The 17,015-nt window shown below is 45.3% G+C and overlaps 1 protein-coding gene across 2 annotated transcripts in view; it reads right to left on the reverse strand.

Annotated features, from left to right (window-relative positions):
• Nucleotides 1-2,606: 2,606 nt before the first annotated feature.
• The window catches only part of FAT3 (FAT atypical cadherin 3), a 520,751-nt gene continuing 506,342 nt past the window's right edge, over nt 2,607-17,015 (reverse strand). The window contains exons 23-27 of one of the 2 annotated variants that reach the window (XM_036324713.1): nt 14,526-15,181; nt 10,522-10,635; nt 8,029-8,088; nt 7,427-7,462; nt 2,607-6,827 (exon numbers count right to left, since the gene is read on the reverse strand). In XM_036324713.1, coding sequence (XP_036180606.1) covers nt 6,205-6,827; nt 7,427-7,462; nt 8,029-8,088; nt 10,522-10,635; nt 14,526-15,181 — 1,489 coding nt within the window. In that variant the 3' untranslated portion in view covers nt 2,607-6,204. The remainder of the gene's footprint in view (nt 6,828-7,426; nt 7,463-8,028; nt 8,089-10,521; nt 10,636-14,525; nt 15,182-17,015) is intronic. The other variant, XM_036324714.1, reaches the window with a different exon arrangement.

Consider the following 17,015-nt stretch of genomic DNA (forward strand, 5'->3'; position numbering starts at 1 on the left):
AAACCAAACCAGCTAGGACCCAATGCAATTTCTTAACTGACATCTCTGGGTTGCTCTACCATTGCTGAGGTATGAATGGACCTGTAAACTAACTCTCTTTCTGCCGTGGGTGGCCATGTAAAAGACCTGGACAAATATTTTCCTGGTGCTTAATTCCTGACTACATCACTGTAGTGTTGGGTGGAAAGGCAGAAGACTTCTAGCTCTCACCTCTCTTGAAATCCTTCTCACTGCAGTTTCTAAGTTCACCAAAATGAGGAAGGATTTATGAGGTCAAGGGGATTTAGCTGGAGACATCATTGATTTATTTGTCAATCAAAAACATTTAATGAGGGTCAGTACTATACTGGGAACCTGGAAAACAAAGATAGTGAAGACACAACTCAAGTAGTTTATTGCCTTGGTGGGCAGGCAGTGGTACGCTGAAAGTGGCTCATACTGGCTTGTAAGGGCCACTGTTAGAACTATTGCGAGCAGGTTCACATTACCTTGGTAACTTGAAACCAGCCATCATAGGAGTACTTATATCATAGAAATTGGCAAATGCAACCAATTGGTGCTCCCCCTTTTTCATCTGGTGTTAGGCATTTACCTGCATACCACAGTGGGGATGGCCAGGTGGTCAGAGGGGTGCCGCACACTGAACTCTGCCAGCACAACAAGGATTTCCAGTAAGGGAGGCTGCCTTGAAGGTGTGGGGTTGCGTCTAGCAGAGATTTCTGCAGAGACAGGACACCATGATCCTCCTTTGTCCTAGTCTCCAGCACTGTTTTCATTTTCATCTGGGGAAACCCCACAGGGTATGTGCCCGGAAGGAGCTGCATGCGCTTCCAGCACAAGTGCACCAGAACCAGCAGAAGTCTTTCCGGGGGTGAGAAGTCTCTGAAAAAACCCACCCGCCCTATGGAGACTGCCCACAGGCCACGTGCTCAATAACTGAAGACAAATAGAAGGAGACACTGAAGAAGAGTCAACACAACGGCTAGTTTCATTTTTTTTCTTTTTACTTGAAAACTTGTTTTAACCATCAAATTTTGTAAGTTATAAACCTGTACACTGTTGGGTTTTTTTTTTTTTTGGCTGTCTTTTTTGTTGTTTTTGTTCTTTCATTTTATTTATTTTTTATTTTTTAGAAAAAGAACACCAGACTAATCCTGCCAACAGCAATATATGCAGAAACACTCCGTTTCCATCAGGGGCAAGATTTACTGCAAGTGTTAGCTTTCCCCTTTGCATAAGGTTTGGCGTGTGATGTGTGTGCAAGTTTAGGTGAGTGCACATGTGTGTGGAGAAATGATATGTTTTAGTCTGAATCTGAAATGGCATTGATATTAGAGACTGAGTAACTGGGCAAAACACACTTATTTAAAAAATGCCAATAAGAACATCTGCTTGAAAACAGAGAAAGCGGAATGAAAACAGTAGAACCAAAGAATGTTTACAGTACATTTTGAAATGATTAAAAAACACCATTTTCAAACCCCAAATCCTTTATGTGATTGTGTGTCGTTACCTCAGAAGGTTGCAGACCAACAGCATTGATGACTTAGAATTGGTATTTGACCCCCCAAATTAAAGCATCCTGATAGGCATCAAATACAGTATCTACAAAAGCTTGGAAAATTGAAACCATTATATACAATTTTATAAACATTTTAAACACCAAAACATACATCTTTTACAAACCAGCCTGTTTGCAACAGGTAAATTTACAAGACAATCTCTCCAATACAGTGCTTAGAAAGAACTGCTTCCACTCCCCACACATTTCTCACTTAACGAAATGCAGTAGTATGGGCTCATAAAATTGTTCAATAGTAGCAATTCAGGTATTGGTTTGCTGGAAGGGTACTACAGTACATACTAATGGGTCCAAACACGCTCCAGGTGACTATATGACTCTCTAGTGCATCCTAAACATTGGAAGAGACTTATTATGGCCTTTGTGTAATATTACATACTTGTAATTATTGCTTTCATTATTACATAAGGAAATAAAATCTTAATTCTTTTCCTCTCTCTTAGCCAATTGGCTAAGTAGTAACTGATGCCAAAGCCACCAATGGTGACTCTAAACCCTAGAATTATACAACCAGAAGCTTAAAGACACTGTGGATTTTCACCAGAATAATGTGCAGTTGAATGTTGCAGGACAAAACCCAGGGAAAACACAGAACCACCTGCTCACAGACCATACAAAACGATGATGCTGAAGAAATGCCTTTCCCAATCCCCATGCCCCATGGTTTGAAGCTAAAAAACATAAGACATAAAAGCCTAATCACTTTATCAATACCTGTGTCTTGGAAGGGAAGCAGAGGAAAGAGAAGAGATAATTATTTGGGCAACCCTTGCAAAATGAACACTAAATCTTCCTGAATTTTCTCATATGAAAGCATTTTCTGGACCCTAAATGATTTATTTTGCTATATCTTTCCTCAATTTCCTGACTTTGATTATGTAGATACAGCATTAATGGGGACAGTGGGTGGGGTGGGGGGGAGTACGTAGGAGATGGTTGACAGTATGTGTGTGTATATATATATATATATATATATATATATATATATATACACACACACACACACACACACATAATGGGCAAACGTAGGTTTATAGTTGTATGTGAAACAGAGTTTATCCTTGTACTATTATTTATTATTGAATTATATATTTTTCCATACAAACAACTGTCAACCTACTTTTACTCACCCCTGTATATCTTACTTGCTTCTTTCGAGGCTGTAATAGTGATTCCTAAGAGGAATCGCAGGGAAGTTCCAGGAATGCAGCATAAATTCCCTTTCCAGGCCTTCACACTGGTTCTCTGATAGGGTAAACAATTGCATGGACTTGACCTACTCATATTGCTAAGTCTTCTCCAGTGGCGCTTTGTGAATGGGCAGGATGTGAGTACATGGAAAGCTGGCATGGAAAGGAACTCAGCAGCAACAAGGCGCGCACAAGACATTGAATAAACACCTACTTTATTCACCCTTTAAAGCCCCAGAGCTCTGCTTCCCATGTGACAAACATCCAGTCTCACCAGAATGTGCACCATACAAGTAAAGTGCCTACAACAGGCTATGGCATTGGCTTCCAGGAGGCGGCACATACATGTGAGCAAAATGGGAAAACACTAGTTGGCTTCCATCATATCCACGTGGTTCAGCACAGTGGCGGGAATAGGAACAGACACCAGGACTGGTCTGGGGAAAAAAAAGGAAAAACCACAATGCACCCAGTCGATCATCTTATAAACCGAGTGTCACGTCACCATAATTGATGACTAGCCTGGGTTCCATTCTGTAATTATCATTCCATCCTCATTTTAGAAAACATTCATTTGGTGAAAGCAGCATTTTGATAAATGTTCAAAGAAATGTGTGAATTCTGTAACTGTATGCTCCCTAGCGGAGCTGCTAGCAAACATGAGGTCATGAGGCTTCCAAAGAAATAATCTCCCCGATTTCTAGCATATTCCACAGCAAGAATGGTGGGAAGTCAGAAGTCCAGCAGATGCCATGCCCCAGGCAGTGTAACGGTGACTGTTACATGGAAAGAATATTGGCCAAATGGATGTTCAGCTACTTAACCTCCTGTGTGAGGTTGGGCAAGTGCCTTCCCCTCTTTGGGCACTTTCCGTCTTTCATACAAATACAAGGGTTCGACAAATCTTAAGGACCCTTCCAGATCTTCAAATCAGCAGACATCCCACCTAGTTCCATCTGACTGAAAACCATTTCATAATCTACAGGGAAGTCCAATTTTCCAAAAAAATGAAAAGCTACGTGTTCACAGGGTAATGAATAAAAACATACCATGCTTGTCTGGTATACATTTAGTTGCAGAGCTATTCTGCAGAAAACCAGGGGAAGCTCTTCTGATGAAAGAGGTATTTTATATAGGTCAGAGCCAAGGGAGGGCACGGATTTCTTGGGTGACTTCACAACTGCATTAGGTTCTATTTATTCCTTCATTATGGTGTCAGTCAGGCATTCTCCCCGGAGGGGATGCTGTGTAAGCAATAGTGACTCACTGGCATTAATCTCCTTCTAATATTTCCTGGGGTCGAGGAATGAATTGTTGGTTTTACTTTGATGGTTTTTATGACATTGCATCATTAAAAGTGTAGCAGTGATTCCATTCTAGACCATTAGCTTGTCATTTTCTCCATGATTCTGGAAAAATGTGCTTCTTACGTAAGAAAAATACCAAAGATTTTTATCCTCCAAAGCAGCCAGGGTGAAATTCATGCATTTCAAGCCCACGGTGCAGATAATGCTTCCGTGAGTAGATCTAAGCAAGAAACAGGCAGAGGAGAAAAGCCGAAACATTTGTGAAATGTATCCGTGGACTCAGGAAGCTTGACAATGAAAGGAATTTTTTTTTTTTTTTACAACAAACTTCAGGAACACTGACTCCTACAAAGAAGTGGATTCGACATCACTGAAACAACTAAAAATATGTCTGAGTGGGCGATACACAGACTCAGGACAGTGCAATTACACACCAATGTCATGTGTCATCGGAAACTGTGGACACAGATTTGCTCATGAAGCAGATAGTGCAAATATGCATTTACTTACCATGGCCACCACACACGCAGCCATCATCTGATTGAAGCGAAAGAGGAAAGTCACTCAACGAGTCAATGTTCAGCTTCGAGTGCTGAGTTATTGTACTTCCCGTGGGATGATTCCCCTGTCAGTTTTGGAAACTCACGGCCAAAGTCCACATGTCAGATAGAGGAGAACCCCAGGGTGTAATGAAACATCACATTTTTCAAACAAGAGTTTAGTTCCAGAAAATGATAACAAAATACTGTTGTGTTTTTGTTTTTGTTTTAAAAAAAGCACAGTTTTGCTTTAAGTTAATATAAATGGCAGTACCAAAATAAAGTTAACTGAACCGGAGTAAAATATGGCGTTTGGTGTTTCTCTGACATCATAGATCTAGAGAAACTGGAAGGTCCGCCTCGCAGGCAGAATTTTCCACGTAGTCCATAGCCTAAGATGTCCACGTTCGCGGTCCTCAAGAGCAGCCTTACTGAGTGCAAGCACGTGCTTGTACGTAGGCCCACACACACACACACACACACACACACACACACACTATTATAATTTATACACAAACACGAATGTACTTTTCTAAAAACACAATTGCATTTATAGTGATGATGCGAACCAGTTTAGAACAACACTCAAATTGTATTTGCATTATCAAGAACTGTGATTATCTGGTTGAACACTTTGAAAGTGTTATATTTGATTTTTTTCTAAATTTGTGAATTCTGCTTAAACTTCTAAATATCTCTCATTGTAGAGATTAAGGTACCAAAATATTACCTTTTTACCCTCTTTTATTTCCTGATTCTCAGAAGAAAGGCCAATTTCTGCAGGAGTGTTAAAATTGTTGTTACAGCCAGGAATGTTTCGTGGAAAACAGGTAATCACATTCTTTCTAATGCCTGAACAATGTGAACGTCCCCAGCCCACACAGTGGTACCCAAATATCCTCTTGTTCCTCTTCATTGTACCTTTCTCGAAGATCATAAAACCCAACTATATAATATAGGATGCTTAACACAAACAAACAAAAATAACTAAGCATATTAAACATGTTACCTAAACCTAATTTTATAGCTGAAAATTGGGCAGCTTATAAAAAAAAAATAAAGTTGATTTTTAAAGGCTCCAGCCCATTTTCTTTTTGTTTAATAATATCTGTTTTTCTTTCCTTTTGCCTAAGTGACTAACTTTTCCAACAATGTCACTAGTATTTTCATTCCCTCTCCCCCACCATTGGCTGAAAAATTACATGCCTCTTTGCTCATTGTTGCCAGTTATTAATACTGCAAGGGCTGATGCTGGAATACTTTCCAGGGCACAATACTGCACAAAGCCATATAAGACTGACGGTGTAACTTAGGGGGTGCAATGGATTCCTCCTTTAAAACCTCGGCGAGCTTTCTTGGTCATGAACACAGGTACATACTGCAAGGGCGATCAGTCTCCTCTCAGAAACAATTTCTGAGCCTTTTCCTTTGCACTCAACTGGCTTGAAACAGCTTGACTTGTGAAGAAGGTCCCCGTGGGAAATACCTGCATTTCCTCCTCCACTCAACACACTGCTCTGCATGGAGACACAAGCCCAGCCAGTCTCCTTCTGAACCCAACAGCGCAAAGCACCGAGGCGCGTCCCCTACACTTGGGTCTGGTGTTGAGTCTCCATAAAGGGGATGTGAAGGCTGGTGAGGCTGAGCTCCCCGACGCTCTCGTAGTCACTCATGGCTACGTCGGCATCCTCAAAGCCGCAGCTGGCCGACACATCAGAGGATGAGGTGCCTCTGGAATTGTGCAAGGACAGAGACACACTGTCTGCCGGGCCCACGGTCTCGGTGCCCTGGTTCATGTTGACGCCAAAAGTACTAAATTCACAGCCGGCAGGCGGGCCCACCAGCTCTGCTTCGTTGGGGAACGGGTGAGGTGGGAGGTACTGGCTGGGATGGAACTGGGGCCTCCTCCTGCAGTCTGGGCTCAGGGTGCCGGCCAGTGAGACAGGCTGGGAAGGTGGCAGGGCCTCATACTGGTCCGGGAAGTCCTCCGGCAGGGGAGGGGGCAGCTGGTCCTGACTCAAGAACTCCTCTTCGTGAGGGGGCGGGTACTCGCTGTCAATGTCGTAGCCGCCCAGGTAGTAGTCGCTCTCCAGCTCCCGTGTGCTGCCCTGGTGTGCAGAGCCTCCCTCCTGGTTCTCATAGTTGGGCACCTCCTCTATGTCCGACAGGCGGGCGGCCGGCATCCAGTCAGAGGTGTCCCAGTGGTAGGCTGTGAGCAGAGAAGCCTTGATAGTTAATTTCCTCCAGGCTAGAGTTGGGGCAGGGTTTGGAAAGGAGCAGATAAGGGACCTGGCATGCAACTCACATCCGAGGGACCCTAAGGAGCCAAGTCACGTGCATGCTCCTTTCAGGCTCAATCAGGGGCCAGCCCATGCTCTGGCCCTGGGGGAGCAAGGCAATGGCAGCTCTGAGAGATGGGGCTGCAGGACCTTACACCAGCCATGCCAGGAGATGGCCAGCGAGGGCATGCTGGGGATCACAGAACCCCTACCCCATTCTCTCTTCCTATCCCTACGCCAAGTGCAGAGCCAGGCTGGCAACATGCTCCCAGAGAGATATGCGTCAGCTGTCCTGTGGACCACAAAAGTCAGGGAGGTGTGCACGCCAATGGATGAACCGCACGCATAGGAGTAGCTGGGGGAGGGGAGATGTGGGCAGGGCTTTCACCTCCAATACCAAGCTCACAAGACACCTGGAACATGCAAAACTCAGATCAAAGAAAAATGGAGGGAGAGGGACAGGGTAAGAATGAACTCAGCAATTCAGAACACAGAAGGAAAACGTTATGCTGGGTCACAGCAGAATCACCTCGGTTGTAGTTCTGTCCTTGATCCATGACAGACACTGTTTAAACACAAAGTGAGAGGTAAAACTGATCATCCAAGCCATGTGCAGGGGGCAAAGGAGGACATTTTAGATGACTTAAAAACATGCCTCTATTTCTCCCCACTGTTATCTAGGAAATAAAAGACAAATCCCATCCACACCAGGCCCTAATTGTATCATGACACTAATACAAGTTACCTGATTGAAATTGATTCCCAATATATTGAATGATTTCTTAAGTGTTCCCACTCATAGTAGGTGCTCAATGAATACACGTTGCATGTAAGAATGAATTTAGCATTAATCTCGATTCCAAGTATTTGGGTACTCTTCTCTTGGAAGAATTTTATAAAAAGAGCATCCCATGTATTTGAAAAAATGATAAACTCGATTTTTTTTCAAAATTTTAAAATTTACCCCAATTTCCTAGAGAAATATCCAGTGTCTCCCTTGAAAGCACCTGTGTGTTGCCTCCTCTACTGCTAGCTGACTAAAATCACCCCTAGTTCAGCGTAACAAGGATGCAATATTCCCAAAAGGATAACTCTACACAAAGAAATGCTATGGAAGAAAAAAGTAAATACCTTCATTCTCTATAGTGTCAACTACATTGTTGACAAGCTGAATGACAGTCACTATGGATGCTTGTGGCCAGGAGAAGAAGACAGGAGGGAGGGGAAGGACAGCTTCAGGTTAGTTATGTATTTTACACATATGTTATTTTTCCTTAACAACAGCAATAGCAACAACAAAGGTGCAGCGTGCAAACACCCAGAGCCTTCCCACCGTCCATCCAGTAGGCAGTGATCCAGTGGACACTGTTTTCCAGGGTCCCAGGATTCTGGGAAGAGAAGGGAAATGGCACACATCCGGGGCCATTCCTCCTTGAAAGGCAGGATGGGCAGGGATCGCTGGGTCATACATTCACACTTCACGGCCCAGTGAAATCCATCTAGGAAGGCAATGGCTCATCAAGCTCAGGCTAATTTCTCATTAGCAACTCCCAGAAGCTCTAGAGGAGACCTCACTATTCCCAAAGAGAATTCTTTGTTGATCAGCCATGCCGCCACGACCAAGTGCCATGATGGAGGGTAACCTTTGCAGGACTGGTGGCTTCACTCTCACACGATGCCACCGTAGCCCAGAATGATCCAAGGCCCAGTTCTCTCCAGTAAAGTGTAGACAGACATCAGCATTTGACCTCTGAAACAGTTAGAATCAGGGAAGGAGATTTCTGTACTCTCTAAGAGTTGCATTAACACTGGATACCAGCAACTTGTTAAAACTAATGAGAATTCCTAGTACTGCCTGCTTTAGTCAGGACCGATCCAGGATATTAAACATGTAAGTCTGAGCGTGTGACTTTAGAGCACAGAGAGCAGAGCCCATGAGAACAGTCAACTTGGCATCACTGCGGGAGCTGCTGCCTGCAGTTTGGAAACGATCGGTTCTCGGTTGCTTCTCTACAGAACACAAACCGGTGACAGCTGTTTCTCTCTGGCTGGGGATGAGAAAAGGAATGAGCACCCAGGCAAACCTAGAGGCAGGCACCTGACCGCCTAAAAATGGTCAGAAGAAAATGCACTGTTATATAGTGTGTCATCCCAGCAGCCAGATAAACTGAGGCTCTCAGGGGTGCCAGGTATTGGGGTGGAAGTGATTTTGGGTAGTGGTGGTGACAGTGGACTATCTTATTTCCATGACTGCTGTGGCCTTCGAGCTCACCTGCTCCCGTGTTTCCCTGGAGGGCAAAGGCAATGTTGTTTTCATTTTGCACTTCTGGGGACAAAATGTCCAGCATAGCGTTCAGCACACAGAAGAAACTCAACAAGGGTTTATGGGTTGAATGATTACATAAAGTAATAAGTATTCAACTTTTGCTAATCCTATATAATAAAAGGCTAAAATGCAAATCAACCGAACAGTGGAATGACTGGTCACTATGACATGTACTGACCACCAGGGGGCAGATGCTCAATGCAGGAGCTGCCTCCTGGTGGTCAATGTGCTCCCACAGGGGGAGTGCCAGTCAGCCAGAAGCCTGGCTCAAGGCTGGCAAGCGCAGCGGTGGTGTCGGGAGCCTCTCCCACCACCTCAGCAGCGCTAAGGATGTCCAACTGCCGGCTTAGGCCCGCTTCCTGCAGGGAACGGGCCTAAGCCATCAGTTGGACATCCCTCAAAGGCTCCTGGACTGTGAGAGGGCGTAGGCCAGGCTAAGGGACCCCTCCCCGAGTTCACGAATTTCGTGCACCAGGCCTCTCGTTGCTTATAAATGAGAAAATGACACAGGTAAGGCTAACTATCTCTGTGGATGACTATTTGAAATTATTCTCAGTTCGCCACTCTGGCTGTATTAAGACCATTTCTGCTGCAAGGAGCACAGCCCATCTTCCAAAGCTGGTTCCTTAGCTCTGGAAACCCAGTCCAGCAACCTCTTCGTTAACGTAAGTTCACAAGAGGCAGAGGTAAATGCTTTGGAGTGCCAAGGAGGCCCATGAACCACATGGAATTGCATGCAACTTCTGGGTGTATGTGCATTTTTCTAAGGAGCTGGTGCATAGTATTCAACAGATTCTGCAAAGGCCCTTGACCCCAAATGATCATAAGGGGGTTCAACCGAATGAAGACGTCACTTCTATGGGAAGGAGTTTCTATGGGAAGGTCTTGCCTCTTAACTAATTTCTAATAAAATGGAGGTTGGATGTATAGTGAAGAGATAATGATTAGTAAAATTTAAAAAAACACACACACATAAGTTACACTGTTTGCTAGTGGTTATCATTTGGGATGAGGCAGTTCCATCATGAACCAAATCAAAGAGAACGCATTACTGGAGGCCCAGGGGAACCTTGCCAACCCCTGATGCAGATCCCCAGGCCTGCTCACAGTTGCAGCTCAATAGATGCTCCTTCAGCAATGAGGCCCAACAATGGAGCCAACCAGAAAACTGGTGAACACGTGCAAATGCCCAGGATCAGGTCAAGAACCCAAACTGGTCATATCCCCTTCCTCTCATCCACTGATGCCAGCACAGGAAGCAGAAGTCACCCCGGGGAGACAGATCCATGACTTCTTACCATTATCGTCACCAGAATCCGACTGGAATGAGCTCAGGGACTGCACTTCAGAGTTGCTGCCTTTGTTGCTGCCTGCAAAGCAGGTCACTTCTCCCGGGTCATCAACTCCTTTGTCTTGGTGGACAGCGAGAGAACAAGCAGAAATGACACTGGTTACCTCGTGCGTACTTCCAGCCTGGCCACCCCTGGAGTTCACTCCTCGGAGTTCTTTCATTTGCTCAGAGAAAATAATTTAGCTCCACAGCAGAGAATTGATTGTGCCACTGGGGGCAAAGGTCTGTCTGTCAATCAAGTGATTTACATTATGGATTCAAACCCTTAACCCTTGGTAAATGAGCTTCCAAAGAGCTGACAGCCCAAAGTAGCTGCTCCCTCCTCAAAGGGAAGCCTAACTGAAGAGTGAACCGGGATGAAGTGTCGGGGCTGCTCTCTGCCATTCAGAGTTAATTTAAATCATTTACATGAACCCATGTGGTGTCAACACGGGGTTAAATGAGATTGCTTTTAAAATAGGGGTATACATATTTTATAGGCAAGAATGCCTTTGCATTATCCTGACTTCCATTTCTGGGAGCGAGTGGAGTTCTCAGCACTGCCTTCTAGAGGGCAGTGTCGCATCAGCTTTGGGAATGACCATGTTCTGCACTCAGGTAGGAGGGCAGCTGGCGTTGTAGAGGTGCCCTCATCCACACACTTCCTCCTTTGCCATACAAAGACACACTGAACTAACAACCTCCCTTCCTCCCTCCTTTCCTCCCTCCCTCCCCAGGGTTACCTTCTTATTTGATGGACTAAGGAAAACAATAAAAACAACCCATATTTTGAAACTGTCAGTGAAAAATGAATTGGCGACCTAGAGATTGTCTCACCAGCTAACCGCCTTGCTTAACAAAGAAAGAAATGTATTCAATAAAAACCCAATAATACTTCGGGCGGGGGGGGGGGGGGGGGCGGGGAATGTGAGTTTTGGCCTGAGGTGGATTCTGGAAATAAAGCTGTCACATTACGAAGTGGGTGGAGGGAAATGACCACCAGGAAAAGCTTCAAATCACCCTGTAACATGATGATGGCATGATGGTATGAAGAGATGGAGACTTGTGACTCAGGGAAAAGTTGCTCCTGCTCGTGGCTGGGGAAATGCCTGATTCTCCCACAAAGGGTGATGGCAGTAGTGGGCAGCGCCATGGCTCTGTCCCTGCTGTCAGATGCTGAAGACACAGCAAAATGATGAGCTAGCTAAACAACTCATCTGAGTGGAGAGAGACGCCCGCCAGGGAGAAATTCACCTTCCAACAGTCACACCACAGACAATACGAAGATATGCCTTTGAAAAGCATGAAGTGGGCACCAGGCTTAGCCCTGAACACAAGGGAAAGAATGACAAATGATCTACCGTGGTGAATATAGTGCTGTGCATAAAATTGCTCTCTGCATGTCTCCATTTATTCAAACCCCGCTTTTTCATTGTTAAATAAAAATGAGCCTTTCCTTTATCTAGTGCAAGCATGTCAAACTTGCGGCCCGCATGCTTCATTTATTTGGCCCGTGTTAGCCTTTAAGTTTGACATGCTTGATCAAGTGGCTTGGCAAGTTTAACTTTACAGATGATTTTAGAGAGAATATATTTATGGTAAAAAGTCCACCAAAGACATCAACTTAAAGTATAAATGTGTCTCCAGGAAACCAGAGTCAGTAGATTTAGAACAGTTGGGGCAGCACTAGAATAGAACAGAGGCCCTCCTCCTCTAGCAAGGGATGCTCTCTCTCTTACATCCCTCTCCCTCCTTCCTGCTATAGCTTCCAAGGGCAGTGTTGGTGAGACCACAGGCTCTGAACTCTGGGGTACCAGGTTTGAACTGTTACCTCCCCCTCTTGCTAGCTACTTTCCGTTAGGCAAGTTATTTGGATTTAAGATGATCGCCACACTGCAGTGATGGATTTTTTAATTTTTAATCCTCATCCAAGGTTGCGTGTTTTTTAAAATTGCTTTACGGGGGGGGGGGGAGAGAAAGAGAGAGAGAGAGAGAGAGAGAGAGAGAGAGAGAGAGAGAGAGAGAGAGAAGAGAGAGAGAGAAAGAGGAGAAAGAAACATCAGTCAGCTCTTTGTCCCAACTGGGGATCAAACCTATAACCTACGTATGTGACCTGACCAGGAATCGAACCCATAATCTTTTGGTGTATGGGACCATGCTCTAACCAACTGAGCCACCTGGCCAGGGCTGCAGTGATGGCTTTTTATGTTTATTTGATACCTCTGTTTTCTCACCAAATCTCTTTGTCTTGAACCTTTGCCTTCTGGATTCTGTCTTGGTAACTCACCAAAATGCTCTTGAGATCATTAAGATCTTCTAAATGCTGAGTGCAATTCAGGTTTTAGCCTGTGTCCTCCTTGATAGTTTTACAGTACTCAGCCCTGCAGACCTTATTGATATCGTTGGCTTCTGCATGGCTGCCCCTTCCTTTTTTCTGTGCTCTCTTTGTTGAGACACGTTTGTCTCCCTTTCTGGCCTTTCCCCTCTATCCATCTCCTACATGTTGACATCTCCATGGTTCTTTTGCAGGCCCAGCTCAACCATCCTCTCTGCTCCTGCTCCCCGAGAGAGCTCACCCTCCTAGAGGTTCAACCCTGCTGCATGCAGGTGTCCACCTCCAGCCTCACCTATCTCCTGAACAACAGATCCAGACACCCCTCGTGTGTCCTTTCCCCTGGTCCAGATGCTCACTGCTTCTGGAAGGCCCTCTCCAATAGGTTCCTACCAAAGTCTTAGGCATGCTCAACAACACCAGTAGGCATGCCCCCTTCCTCCAGGAGGACGCCCAGTGCCTCCTCAGTTGCATATGCTCTCTAGCTTCATTTGAAACAGTCTTTTCTCCCTACCTTCTACCCCAACGCACATCATAGTACACCCAGGGTGTCCCTGCTACTCAAGTAGAAAGCTATTTGGCCTGATGAAAAGTTACAGGTTACCATAGAGCTTGTCTTTGTTTCATCCTGACTGATGTTAGGGCAGGGGAAATCATCACCCGCCCTCACCCAGATGTTCACAAACACCATCTCTACTTTCTTCTTTCATTGGTCCTATTTAGTCTCTTCTCCAAGGAATAGAGCCATCTTTTAAAAATATAAATTAGATTATGGCACTCAGCTGCCTCAAAACCTGCACTAGGCTTGCTGTTAAAATGCACCCACGCCCTCCGGTGGTCACCACGTTCCAACTACATTGATCTCCTCCATGTTCTTCAACATGCCCAGGGCTTTCCCTCCCCGAGGCCTTTGAACCTGTGGCTCTTCCCTTTGCCTAGAATACTGCTGCTGCATGAGGCCGAAGGGGTCGGAAACACCACCGTCTGGCCCAGACTTCTCTTCCTGCCTTTGGTTCACTCTCTTGTTTCATGGACCCTGCATTCCAGTCAAATGGAACAACCTGCTTTCCTTCTGATCATGTGGAATGTCCTCCTTTCTCCAGATCTATAATCCACCAGGATCCAACTCAAAGGCCTCTGCTCTTCTCAAGTCCTCACTCTGTAAGACCGGAAACGCTCTCTTCCTCTGACCCTCCCGAGCGCACTCTGTGGGTATCACTCCTGTAGCTACACTGCTTGCTTTCCCGCCAGTGGTGCGCTTCTGTGAGAAGAGCCTGGGCTTTAGGGTTTGGCAGCCCTGCACGCAGTCCCTCTCATTAGCTTTTAGACTCTCACTGGCCTTGTGACCACGGGCATCTTACGATGCTCTCTGAGCCTCATTTTCCCCATCTGTAAATGGGGATAAGAACTAGACCAGTTTTTGAGGGTTGCTCTGTGAACACAGTATCAGAACATGTCATAATGAGTGCGTGTCTCTGCGGGTTCTCTCTCCCTCCCCAAACCCCCTTCTCAAGTGCCCACACATCTGTGGCTTCTCGTGACTGCCAGTGGAATAGATAATAGATAAAATAGATAATAGATAATAGATAATAGATAATAGATAATAGATAATAGATAATGATGCATAACTTCCTACTCACTCTCAGTCCCCGCATCCCAGCCATTCTTCCGGATGGAATCGCAATCCGAGCGGCAGGGCGACACGGCGGGCAGGTTGGGGGCCACGCTGCACACGACCACACCCCGCCTGGCCGTCAGGATGCGCGGTGACTCGGGGTGGAAGGTGGTCATCTCCTGGTGCTCGCCCCCCAGCCCGTCCACGATCTTGTCCAGGTTGCTCCTGGAGTCGCTCTGGAAGCAGGGGGTGTAGGCCATGGGGCGCACAGGCACCTGCGGGGGCCCCACCTCCTGGTAGAGGTTGCGGCCGTCCCCTCCGCCCCGCAGGTTCCGGAAGGGAACCCCGTTGCTCTTGTGGAGCAGCGCGGCCGTGGCGGGGTCCTGCACCAGCGTGATGTTGTTGCGGGAGTAGTGCTTGCGGAAGACCTTCTTGCGGAAGACGATGAACAGGACCACCAGGATGAAGATGACGAAGAGGACCACGGCGATGCCGATGAGCTCCTCCTTGCCCACGTAGGCGTGGCCGGCCTGGATGTTGGGCACCACCACGGGGCGCAGCCCGCAGTGCGGGCCCGCGAAGCCCGGGGTGCAGTTGCACAGGAAGGTGCCGAACACGTTGACGCAGGAGCCGCCGTTCTCGCACTCCTCCCGCTCGCACTCGTTGATGTCCTCTTCACACCTGCGGGGCCAAACACACACAAGCCCCCTCTCCAGCCGCGGACCGACCACGCAGGCTCCGGCCCCGGAACTCTATTGAAAGCTGATGTCTTGAAAAGAAAGGACCACGTAAAGGGTGTGATGGTGTGTGCGGGAGGTGGCCTGCATCATCAGCATGCATTAAGGTATTTCTCTCCCCAATCTCTCCCAGGTAGTCTGACCCTACCCTGGTCGGGGCAAAATAAAGGCTGTTTTGGGAGAGAAGGAGCAAAAAGAGAAAGAATGGATGCTGTGGACGAGGTAGTGGTTTCCAAATTCTTGGGGCCAGACGCATTTCAGAATTTAAATTTTTGCAATTTTAGAAATGACATATAGTACATATCTTTTATATTATGTAACATACACACCCCACCCAAGAAACAGGCATAGGACCCAAAATCAAACACAACAGTGTTTCCACAATAAAACATATAGATATTTACACTGAAAGAAATGAAGACCAGAAATAATTTTATAGTAGCTTTGGCTGTTTGGAGCACCAGAGTAGTTTGCCACTAATTTATCCACAATCCTGTCAGTTCTCTGAGCTTTGGGTTTTGTAGAATTGCAGATAAAGACCTGTGAAACTCTACACACCCTATATGGAGTTTCCTGAGAGGAGGAAGTCTTTAGTTCTGACAATTTCCTGTAATGGTTACAGTCATTTTTGGCCTTTGTGCAACTGGGGTAATGGGGTGTGATAGGTTAATAGGTGGGTAGGTGCATGAAGGGCTACATGTCTACATGTCTTCAGATTTTATGCCTATGTTAAAAGCTAACGCTAATTGCAACCCCAGCTGGGCAGCTCAGTTGGTTGGAGCATCATCCCTTACACCAAAAAGTTTGCAGGTTTGATTCCCCGTCAGGGCACATGCCTGGGTTGTTGGTTCCATACAGAGTTGGGGCAACTGATGGATGTTTCCCTCTCTCTCTCTCTCTCTCTCTCTCTCTCTCTCTCTCTCTCTCTCTCTCAAATCCTTAAAAACAAACCAACAAAACATATCTTCGGGGGAGGATTTAAAAAAAAAAAGGTAATGCTAATGCAGATGATTAGGAAAAAATGACTAAAACATTCTAGTGAAATATAATAAATTACTTTTATTCTCTTTAAAACAAGCCAAGACTTGCTTTGAGTATAATTATAAGGCAAACATTTAACTCTTACTATTTCTTAGTTTAAAGTTATTTGAGAACACAGAGCCATTTTTCCTTCCCTTTTCTGTAATTCAGCAATTGTTCCACTATATGCATTTAAAAGGCCCCATCACCTGTATTTTTGGTAATCCACTTCTTAAAATGTAGTCAAATGTCCCTAATTTGAACAGATTGAAGTTAGGTCAGTTGGAAATTAGTCAGAATCACTGAGTATTTAAAAAAATAAATGTAGCTTTATTAGTTTAAATTGCATCCAAAGACTCAAAGTCAGTTAAGTATTTCCTGGTAAAGTTCTCAGGAGATTTGCTTTAATGAATACATAAGACTGATCTGTAATTAGTCTATCACTTGCTTGAGATTACATGTATAGACTTTTAAAGCCATCAAGGGTGGATGAAGGTGGCATTTTAGTAAAAATTTAAAATATCTCCTTTTCATCCAACTAACACTTTAATTTCCCTATTTCTTGGGAGTGGGAGAGAGAAGATTTGCAAAGGAAAGGTAGGATTTAGTTTCTCAGAATGATCATAAAATGCTAAGGAGTAGAGTCCTGGTAATAATTTCTGGGGAAATGGATAGTATGTCTGCCTCAGAATTATACTGGAAGCATTAGGGGTCAGTGATGACCTTCTTTAAAAGAATTGTTTTCTTGGTTACAGGAC

This window comes from Myotis myotis, unplaced genomic scaffold, assembly GCF_014108235.1.
Source record: "Myotis myotis isolate mMyoMyo1 unplaced genomic scaffold, mMyoMyo1.p scaffold_m19_p_10, whole genome shotgun sequence".
NCBI classification, from domain to species: Eukaryota; Metazoa; Chordata; class Mammalia; order Chiroptera; family Vespertilionidae; genus Myotis; species Myotis myotis.